The 10403-nt window shown below is 38.7% G+C and overlaps 1 protein-coding gene across 1 annotated transcript in view; it reads left to right on the top strand.

Moving 5' to 3' along the window:
* The window catches only part of RGS22 (regulator of G-protein signaling 22), a gene marked incomplete at both ends in the record, with an annotated part of 48687 nt that overhangs the window by 2587 nt on the left and 35697 nt on the right, over positions 1–10403 (top strand). Inside the window, 8 exons of the mRNA XM_009706658.1 lie at positions 1455–1540; positions 3377–3542; positions 3896–4071; positions 4332–4333; positions 7063–7320; positions 7435–7684; positions 8255–8416; positions 9361–9541. Of these exons, the coding sequence (XP_009704960.1) occupies positions 1455–1540; positions 3377–3542; positions 3896–4071; positions 4332–4333; positions 7063–7320; positions 7435–7684; positions 8255–8416; positions 9361–9541 (1281 nt within the window). The remainder of the gene's footprint in view (positions 1–1454; positions 1541–3376; positions 3543–3895; positions 4072–4331; positions 4334–7062; positions 7321–7434; positions 7685–8254; positions 8417–9360; positions 9542–10403) is intronic.

The raw sequence follows: 10403 nt of genomic DNA, 5'->3' as shown, positions 1-10403 counted from the left end.
GGAAAGAGTAGAGGTTCTTTCCTTCTGATAGTATATATAATTTTGTGTACCTGCCATGTACAGATGTGAACATGTTATGAATCACTCAGATTAAAAACTGGGCTGTGAGTCAGTAGATACATAAATATTAAATGCCAAAATAAAGAGATGATCTTCTGTATTTCAGAAAAGCTTGTCAGTTACCAAAAAGAGGCATAGACTGTGTGGTTGGGAGTAATTAGTCTCCATCTCCACAAATTACATTGTATGAGCCACTGCCAACATAAGCTTTCCATATTTTGAAATATTTTCTTCTCTCTAAATGAAACCACCCACTTTCTGAGTAATTCAGATTTTTTTAATTCCCCACAGATATATATGAGGCAGAAATAACCTTTGTCCCTAATGGAATATTAGCTCATGGAAAGAAAATTTAAAATGTAATCTACATAAACTGATTATTTGATATAGCAAGTAGTATCCATCCTTGCCCAAACTTCACCTGTTTTTACGGACAAGAGGATTTACTACATTCTTCCAAATCATCAGTCTCACTTTCACTAAAAGGAAAAATGCACCTCAGATAGATAAATAGAACAGGTCATTCCCTAAAAGTGGAAAAAGTACAATCTTAATAAAAAGTATTAAAAAATGTGCTGTGTGTCATTTCTAAGGGAAACAGCTACAGATCACTGTGGCCCATAGTCAGAGATCTTGCTCTGTGTAAGACTCGAGGCATATTTTTTTGGTTAGCTGGCTCTGTGTAGGTCGCTGCTCAACACCTCCCTTTCGCTCCCGAAACCACTCTTTGGAGGTACTTCTTCTGCCTTGACAAGGCACTGGGGCTAAGACCACCTGAGCAGAAATCTGTTATGGGCCCGATTCATAATGCACTTAGGTTTCCACTCTAAGAGTTACTGTGTGCAATGCAGTTATGCAATGCTCCAACATAAAAGTGGGAAAGGTGATAACTGATTGGCTTTTTATTTGTTTGATTTTGTTTTTAATATCCACAGCTCTTTCATTCTGAGAGTACAATTTAATTTAAGGGTTCCTTATTCTTTAAATTCTTGAGGAAAAATGTAATAGTGGTTATTTACAAAATGTGATGAAGTCAGAAAAAATAGAAGTTTCCTATTGCAGAAAATTTATGAGCATCTAATTTGCATTTGGAATTGTACAGTAAAATCATGATTCATATACACATTATTTCTGAAAAAAACCCACACATGATTTGTTAAAAAAATTGTACTCTTATAGGTGAGATCAGATTTAGACCTTTTTAGCTGTTAATAGGAAAGTAAATTAACTCCATTGTCTCAGCATGATTAAGGCTAAACTGGATTAGAAAGGTGATGTTCACTGTGTATTTGTCTTCCTGAGAGAATGTTTCTGTAGAAGGGGGATGGAGAGAATGGCAAACAAAACAAGAAAGTCAAGAATGCTGCAAATCTTTGGCATTTCTTTTTTAATAGTGTCTTGATCGAGAACAAGCAATTCAGTGGATTAAGAAAGAAAGGCTTCCAGCATTTCTAAGAAGCGACTGTTACTTTGAATACAGGTATTGCAATTTTTTATGCTGTCTCTCAGTTTTAAATTTGTACATTTTTCTCTTCTGTTGAATTCATCTTGACAGTACCCTTACTATGTTTTCTCCCATCTCTAGTCCCGTTTGTTTAATTATAGCATTTTAGCGACCTGGATAAAGTAAAATCAGTGACTTTTTTCACTCATCGTTCTGTGATTTTCCTTGATCATGAATTACATACTATATTACACAATTGCTAAGAGAGTAAGAGTGGCGTTTGCTGATTTCTGAATCTCTATCCCACAGAGATATCCTGGTAGCATCTTTCTCTAATTAATATGTAAGCCATATAAGTGGAAGTCATGAATCCATGAAATCTATTTGGAAAAAACAACCAGTCCTTTTTATTTCAATTACTAGTTTTGTGTCTTTGGGCCTGCTGTCAGACTTCCTTTTGCAAGGTTCTCTGTGGGATGCTGTGGCATAGTTGGATGATTTACTGTTCAACACTTGCTGTATTTTTCCAGATGTCCTTTCAGCAGATGTTCAGGAGATTTAGTGTGCTTTTTGGGAGGCTCTGCTTCTACACCCTTAAGGTTGTGTCTACGTGCTGATAGTTGTAGTGTGTTTCAGGGGTCCTAAAAGGAAAGGCAGCCTGGCAGTATGGTTCGCAAAACTCATGTTTGCTGATTGTAAAACAGACTAGTTACTGGGGTATGGACTTCTACATTAAAAAATTCAAAATACTTTTAACTTTCAGTATCCTGAAGACTGCACTTAAATTTGAGGGGAAAACTGCACAAAGAACAAGCAAACCATGAAAGAGTGCTCCATTTCACCTTTATTAGCAGCCTGCTTTAAATGTGTCTGGGCCTCATGAAACACTAACTTTCATCTTCTGCTATAGCAAAGTATTTCTTTGATCAAGCAGAGTTACCGAAGAGAAATACGTAAAACTAACTTTAAGCGTGTATCTAATTTCCATTGACATCAGTGGTTTAACTTGCTTTCCTGAATCGGGATCAAGATAAGCTGAGATGCTAAATGGGAAATTTGTGTTTAAAGATGAAGATAGCCTAACCCTAGAATGAAATCCTATTTGCCCTCAAATAGTGGGGACAAAGGAAACTGGGCATTCACTCATGGTCATAAGCTCAGGCATAAGCTTCGTCTTCCTTTCACATGCACCTTGTTTGGTTTTGTACTGCTTTCTAACTGAAGTAAGTTCTACCCCAGTTCTTGAGCCCAGAGCATCCTCATTATCGTTCATGTGGTTCTAAGATTTCCTTTCCTGAACATCGTGAGGTTCACACTAACTCAAGGTAGCACTGGAGTGCTGTTCAGTACCATGAAGTCCTCATACAGCAGCCAGCTGAACATGATAGTGCCAGCTGTCTTGTTACCACCTGAAAGTTCAATTAGTGTGATCACTGCTGGGGCATCACTGCTGGATGATTGCTTGTATCAGGAACAAGAAATGTAGTGTTTGGTGGTGATACAGGGCTTCTGCAACCTGGGAGAACAGTTCCATTTTAGTGATCAGAATGTTCAAGGGCTTCTTGGCAGGGCTTAGGACTGCATAGATACATGAAAGATCATCCTGACAGGTATCAGTTTTACTGGTAAAGCTTGATAATGCAAAGCAGGCTACCATCTGTAAAGCTGGTGGACTGTGGAATGGCAGTACTGGCGTTTACATATGTGACAGCAGGTGAAGGCTGAAATAATACAGTAGATCATGAAGTTCTCTGTAGCAATTTATTTTTAGATTGATCGTGTTTTTTTATTGCCTATTCTGGGGAAAAATCAACTGTTTCTCTGATTAAAAGCTAAAATTAACTATTTTCTTGTCTCAACATTTAATTTCAGGCTAGCTAAATTGATATCGCAGGTAGAATGGAGCAAGACTGGCATTAATTTCATTATAGACAGTGACTACTACCCCTGGGTAAGGAAGCAAGACCCAAGGTCTCCCCCTCCTGAGGAGGATGGCACTTCGTTGACTATGAAGAAGTTCTACATACCACTTGGCCAGGTGAAATAAACATGTTTAGTGGGTGTAACACCAAGATAGATTGAATGCATTGGGTTAAATTAGTGTAACTGAGGTCACAACCTAATTGGACAGCTGATTCTCTGAATATCCCTTATTTTCAAAGCTCTTTGTACTACAGAAGAAGGTTGATGAGTTGTAATACAGCTTAAACAGAAGCTGCGTTGCAAGTATGCTCAGCTACTGTCATACAGCTCTCTTCACTGGGAACTATCATTACAGAAATCTACACAAACAGACTGCACAAAATGACTACAGGCAGTAAGCACTCTGCTCTCAGAAACACTGCAATAAATAGAGAAATTTGAATTATTCTATGACATTTCTTTTCCTAGGCTACGGTTTCACAGACAAAGGATTGGTTTACATTAGCAAAACGAAGTGAATCCATGAAAACTACAGATTCATTTATGTATCCTGTAGCTTCTAGTCAAATTCAAGATATTCAGTGTTTGCCTGGGCAGCATGAAAGAGACAATTCATTAAGTGAAAAAGATAGCCTTCTGGGTAAGTAACAAAGGCTCAGCCATAGTATTTATAATACAACTTTGACTAGGTGGAAAGAAAAGGTATTCCAAGGAATTACTGCTAACTCCACTTATTACCTTCAGAGTATCACATGGTATCTTAGGCTTCAGATGGGGCTTTGTTTCTTTCCATAGGCACAACATTAAACGAAAATTTGAGCTAGTAGCCAAGTAATTTTGTGACAGTAGAAGCCTCTTTTCTTACATATTTCTGTCTCATACATATCTGTAAGTTTCAGCTGAGAGGTTTTTTTTTTCCATTTGATATGTTTTGAAAGACTTTCTTGTCTGGATTCTTTGGGTATTTGATAATGTATGATTTGTTTTGCAGCCATCTTCTTAGGGTATTTATGTTGGGCACTTAAAGGCCTTTTGGCTGCCAATTTTTATGAATCTTATAGAACGTAATAATTTACAACAGTCCTGTCTATCTGTCAAATTTAACTTAGCAGGTTTCAAAGGTACTGGGAGAGAACATACAGATACAGACATACCTGATTGCATAGCCTTGCTTCGGTTCTGTAGGCAGGAGCAAGTTGAACAGAGAAGTCTCAGCTTATATATTAGGAGTTCTCTCTCCCCCATTCTCAAAGGAAAAAGCAGCCATTCCACTTTGAGACTTGTACTGCTGAGACCTCGGAGTCCAATGGCTAAATGGAAAATTGGAAGACATGGTAACTCCAGAAGTCTGTCTTCTTCCCCAAACCCATGAGGATCAGCCCAGGAAATATATTGTTGATGCATGGACTATTAATGAAGTTATTCAAGTCACACTTGTTCATAGTTCATGACTCTTACCACTAATTTTTGCAGTGCTTTGAGCAGAGAGGTACAAAGGCACCATTCTTGCAAAGCTGTGTAGCTCTGTGTTGCAGTGGGCTGGGCATAGGCCTGTGGAAAGCCTCTCTGTCCTCTTCTTTTGCTGCAGGTGTCCTGAGGTCAACAGCGTTTTGTCTCGATGAATATTTTACATCTTCTCACTGAAAACTTTATTTTATAATGTAGACCTTCATTTTGCATGTGCTTATTACTTCTCTTTATGCTTATTTCATGGGAAATCCAGCATTCTTTCAGTCAGAAAGCATTTTTAGGCACAGTATTCCCCTGGTGTACGGGTCAGGCACTGGAAGCAATAGACAACATCAGCAAAGTTTCTCAGAGCCAGCCTGCAATTAGAAAGAGTTCAATAGTTGAAGGTATTTGCTTGGACAATCCAGATTGTATTCCTTGCTTACTGCTTCAGTTGGATCAGGGTTATCGATTATGTCTTCAGCAAAACCCTGAGCCACTTGGCTTTTGATTACTCAAGAGCTGTGTATCTCTCTCGCTAATTGCCTTAGGTCCTGTGAAATCATTCCTTGTGTTTCTATTTCACAGAACTGTGTTGAGAAGCTATAATTTTTCTTTGTCAGGTGAAAACATTTGAAATAATAGTTTAAAAATAAGAAAAGATATTTTAAATCACACTGATTTTTATATTAATGTCAATATATTGTGACATATGTACTTACACATGAAACTACGTAAATGCAGAGCAGGGAATCTCTATGCCATGTACCTAATCCAAGTGCCTGTGATAGTGACCAGCACTGGTTAGGCGTGGCTTATTTTCAGAGGAAGATGGAAGGAATGTCTAACTGCCATTGCCATTTATTGACTAGGCCACCATAGAGGGTTACGCAGGCTGGTAACATTGCAAATGTGAATTTAGTGTTTCTGAGAGATTTAGCCTTTTTCTACCACAGCCTGATGTACTGCATGTGCTCAGAGGTTGTAGCAGCCTCCTCACTGACGATGTTTTGCCTTAGTGATACAATAGAGTATGAAAGCTAGCATCTTAGCTTTAGGGAAATACAGAAGATTCAGTTTATTCTACAGTTTAAACACTGGATTGATATGAAGATATTGTAGAGCCACAACTGAATTATGACTTAGTTTTTTCTTATTTTCACTTATATTCTGCTGCTGTTCACAATATCTGTAGTTATTCTGTTCAGTTTTACAGGACTGACTGGTACAGTGACAGCAGCATTAACCCAGCTAAGCAGTATGTATAGTCAAGGTCATCTTTGCTAACATGCTCTAGAAGTACTCAATTTGCTAAAAGTCTGACAGACGTAGGAGAGATATTTTAGAAAGTTAAAGCAGTAAGTTTCTTTCTCAGCAGACCAGGATGGCAGGGCATGCTTAATAGCATGGGGACGATGAGGAGTTGGGTAAAAGGAATTAAGTAGAGAAGCACAGATGAAAAAAACAGGGTTGGTCACTGTTCTGAACTTGTTAGTTATAAAACAGCTCTAAATGGAAAGGAGCCATTTCTGGGTGGCAGACTGAATTACAGGATTGTTAAATGTTTCCAGAACCCTTGACATAATAATTTCTTTTATTGTCCTTCTATGTATGTCAAGATTTTACCCAACTGACAGAGGCCTGTTCAATGTTTCAGTCTTTTGCAATAATCAACATAAGTAGACAAGGAATTATCACTTACTAGTTTCATCAGGCCTAAACAAAACCCAATCCTGCTATACACTGTGACTTTGATCAAACTATGACCAAATGCTCAGGAAGAAACCAGGCCTTGCAGGACGAGGTGGTTTAACAAGTGCTGAGGAGATGGGATGCTCAGCTGAGTAAACAAGACAATTGGCTCCAGAGGGAGTTGTTCCTGAACTCTGCTGCTCTGCAGGAATTCAACAGGGAATGAGCTTCTGAGTCACGGGGCTGAGTTTCTAGCCAGATAAGCAACAGCAGAAGCACCTCTGCTATTCCCTGCTCTGCAGCATGACATACCCTGATTGTTCTGCAGCAGCACAATATAAATACGTTGCGTTTTTTAACTTGGAAATGTTGATATGCAAGAGAACAGTCCTGAATCAAAAGGGTGTTCAATGATCTTTTCTGATTTAATGCAGAAGCAGATTCCCTGTCTAAGGAATGCCACCAGTGGAGCTTCCTTTCCTCTTCAAAGACAGCATCAGCAAAAGCCGACATTATGAAGGAAAGATCCAGAGAGGCTGAGGAGCGGTCTTCTGTGACCATTGCTGAACCTCCTTCCCACACTCAGTTAAGAGTTTATCTAGACTCGAAATGGGACAGTGCAGCAAAAGAAAAAAATGGACAGGAAAGCACAACTTTTCAAACACCAGAAGAATTCATACCAGCTTATACTCAATTTCTAATGAAGGAACCTGTTTCAGAACTGACCCACCAGCCAGCTGCTCACATTGAGAGTGATGTGGATTTCCACAAACAGCCTGAAGTGTTTATACAAGAGTTAGCAAATAATGAATTTGCCCGTGGTACTGCAGAATCACTCTTTTCCCAAAGTTCTTCTCCATTTACAGTCTTGAACTTCAAGGGAGATGTAAGAGAACAAGATACTGAAGAAATAAGCCTAAAATCAAGTTCTGAAAGTGATGGGGCAGACAGTAGGGCTGCCTGGTGTATTAGTCACAAGACTTATGACACTGGCAACAGACACCAGTTTGAAAGATTCAAGAAGTTCATTAAAGGAACACTTGGGGAGAGGTACTGGTGGCTCTGGATGGATATTGAAAGACTAAAGGCCCTTAAGGACACTATAGGGCAGCAAAGGTACTTCCCATTATCTAACAGTTATTCCCATTGTTTTAATACTTGTAATGCAGTTAGATCAATGCAGGTTTTGAGACTTCAGAATAAACTGTAAAGTTTTAATAGAACAGGCACAATTAAAGTAATCATGAGTGTTGTGACAAGGTAAGTCAGGAATGACTCTGCTGAAGCTGATAAAACTCTTCTTGCAGAGTCGTGTTTTCAAAACTTACATAAAGTCAGAATCTCTGTATTAATCGACTATTAACGCTTCATTAGAAAGAGATTTGAAAAACAGATGGCAACAGAAAGAAAAAAAAAGAATAAAAGAACTTAAATTTACAAGTAGGGCATTTAGTATGACAAACTGCTTTAATGAAAGGCTCTCCTGGATTCAGATTGTCTATTCTAAGGCACTGTACATTTTATCTTATAGACAACTTATCTCTAATTTGCAGAAAAATTGTTTTGGCTTCTGCCACTTGCAATTAAAAACTTGTTGCATGACAGTAGTTTAACCAGTAGGTTGAACTGTGCTTGATTCTGTACAGCATCTGATACATGCTCTGTGACTATTTTTGTTGACTCAAGGCAACTCAGTAAGATGAAAAAACTGTATCTGCTGAGCAGTGGGGACTATTTCCTCGGTTCAGAAGTGTTACTCAGACTTGATCTACTGCATGGAGATCAGTGGAATATAAAGCATTTAAGATGGATTCAGCCTGAAGCAGTGAAACCTCTACTTCTTTACTGGTATGAAAAAATGAACATGAACTAAGATTCTATTGTTTAACAAATTTCCCATTTCTTTGATAAGCCTATTAGGTTTATTCCACCTCACTTATCCCATTGCAATTATGGGAAGCAATGTCATCATAAATATTAGCAGATGTTACCTCTGAATTTTTAGTTGAGCCTAAACTACACTGCAATCTGCTGAGAAGCCAGGTAGATCTGCCTTACTGAGCCCTTGTTATTTTACTGCCAGAGCATCTGAGTTACTTTGTGTATAGCTGCCTTGGGTACCACTCAACTAAACTTTAGGCTGCAGGTAGAGGAACCCCTCCAGGCATAGGAGGTTAATTCTGTCCTAACCTATTCCCCATATTGCCCTTCTCAAGTTTCCAAGGATGCTCCGTGTATACACCTATGTGGAATTTGACCCTGAGATTTTACTGTTCAATGTCTGTCATATAAAATGCTTTTTACGTATGGATAGCTTAAGCGAGGATACAAATTCTAACCTGTTTCCAAAACATAAGCTAAATTTTTGAAGGTATTCTCTCCTCCCCAGGGTGGATCAACAAATTGCAGGCATAAACAAATACCTGCAATTGTGAACTTTGCTGTGGAGCCTCATGAGAGTTGTGGTCTATGTCCTGTGACCTACAATCCTTTCCGATTCATTGCTGTAGGATGGATGGAGCATATCCTACTGCAGACTCATACAAAGGCAACTATGTAATGGTGCAGAATTTGCAGCCTAAGTTTGTTTATGTGTTTCTTGGTTTTAGATTTGGAAGAGTGCAATGTCTAAACTTAGCTTTAACACTAACTGATTTTTAATTCTAGATGCATATAACACAATATCTTGATACAGTAAACACCATCATGGGAAAAAAAAAAAAAGAAGCAGCAAAATAGCCCAGTATTCCATGTTCTGGGAAACTTCTAATGATTAACTTTTTTTTCCCTAGGGGTCCCAGATTTTGTGTCACTCATTCAACAGCAATAGACACTGCCAGTGCAACACTGAAGCTCTGGCACATGTGCCAAGAGAGACCAAGGGTGGACATTGATCCTTTTCCACAAATAGTATCATTGCTACCATTAACACAAAAGTCCTGCATGCCCAGGATACCACCTTCCCCTTCTCAGGTAGGTAGGATCACAACATTGAAAACCAAAGCCTTGTCCCATGAAAAATAATGATAAAACTGCTTGAATTAAATGGAACAAAAATATGATACTTTGTCGTTAGGAAGTCAAGATTTAGCAAGATGGTCTGCTGCAGATGGTTATGTGTAAAAATAGAGCAAAATTTTACTATACTTTATGCAACAGGTTGCTATTTACTATACTCTATGCAACAGGTTCTATAAATTGAGTCAAACTATCTTCTCATTTACTTCCTGGCTATTTCATAAGTCTTTTGGAGAGATATTTTAGCTCAAAATTCTCAGAACTGCAAAATTAAAGATCTAGCAGTACAGATTCTGCCCTTCAACCAGCCTTACCTTACCAATTCTTACAACTTCACTGCAGTTACCCTGAATCTACCTCTCATGTTTGCAAAAAGGGCAGAGTTCTGCTCATTTTCTATCACCACAGTCTTTCAATCAGCTACACGTGATTTTTGCTTTGTACAGTGGGCCATGAGCCACACAACACAGAGCTTTTCACAGTGTGTAGCTTGCAGGTGGCCAGTTCAGTTTTGACTCTTTTCTTCCTTCAAAACCTGAATTTGAGAGGTAACTGCAGTGAGAGCTGCCGGTCTTCAGCAACACAGAGTTAAGCCTCAGGACAGAAGGTACTTGGAGAATGTGAAACAAGACTGTGCTTCCAGTATCAAGAGCTGGATGGGCTATGCCACAGATCTGTTCACACACACCTCTGTTACTTTGAGTTGGATAGTTTTAGACTACAATTATATTTTTTAAAAAGCTAATTCATGGAGGTAATGGAGGAAAAACAGTGGGACAGATTTCCTGTTCAGAAGAAGCTGGGTTCAGGAGCCAGA

This window comes from Cariama cristata, unplaced genomic scaffold (assembly GCF_000690535.1).
Source record: "Cariama cristata isolate BGI_N322 unplaced genomic scaffold, ASM69053v1 scaffold16560, whole genome shotgun sequence".
Lineage (NCBI taxonomy): Eukaryota > Metazoa > Chordata > Aves > Cariamiformes > Cariamidae > Cariama > Cariama cristata.
Note: the sequence above shows the minus strand (reverse complement) of the source record. Positions and strands in the feature narration are given on the sequence as shown.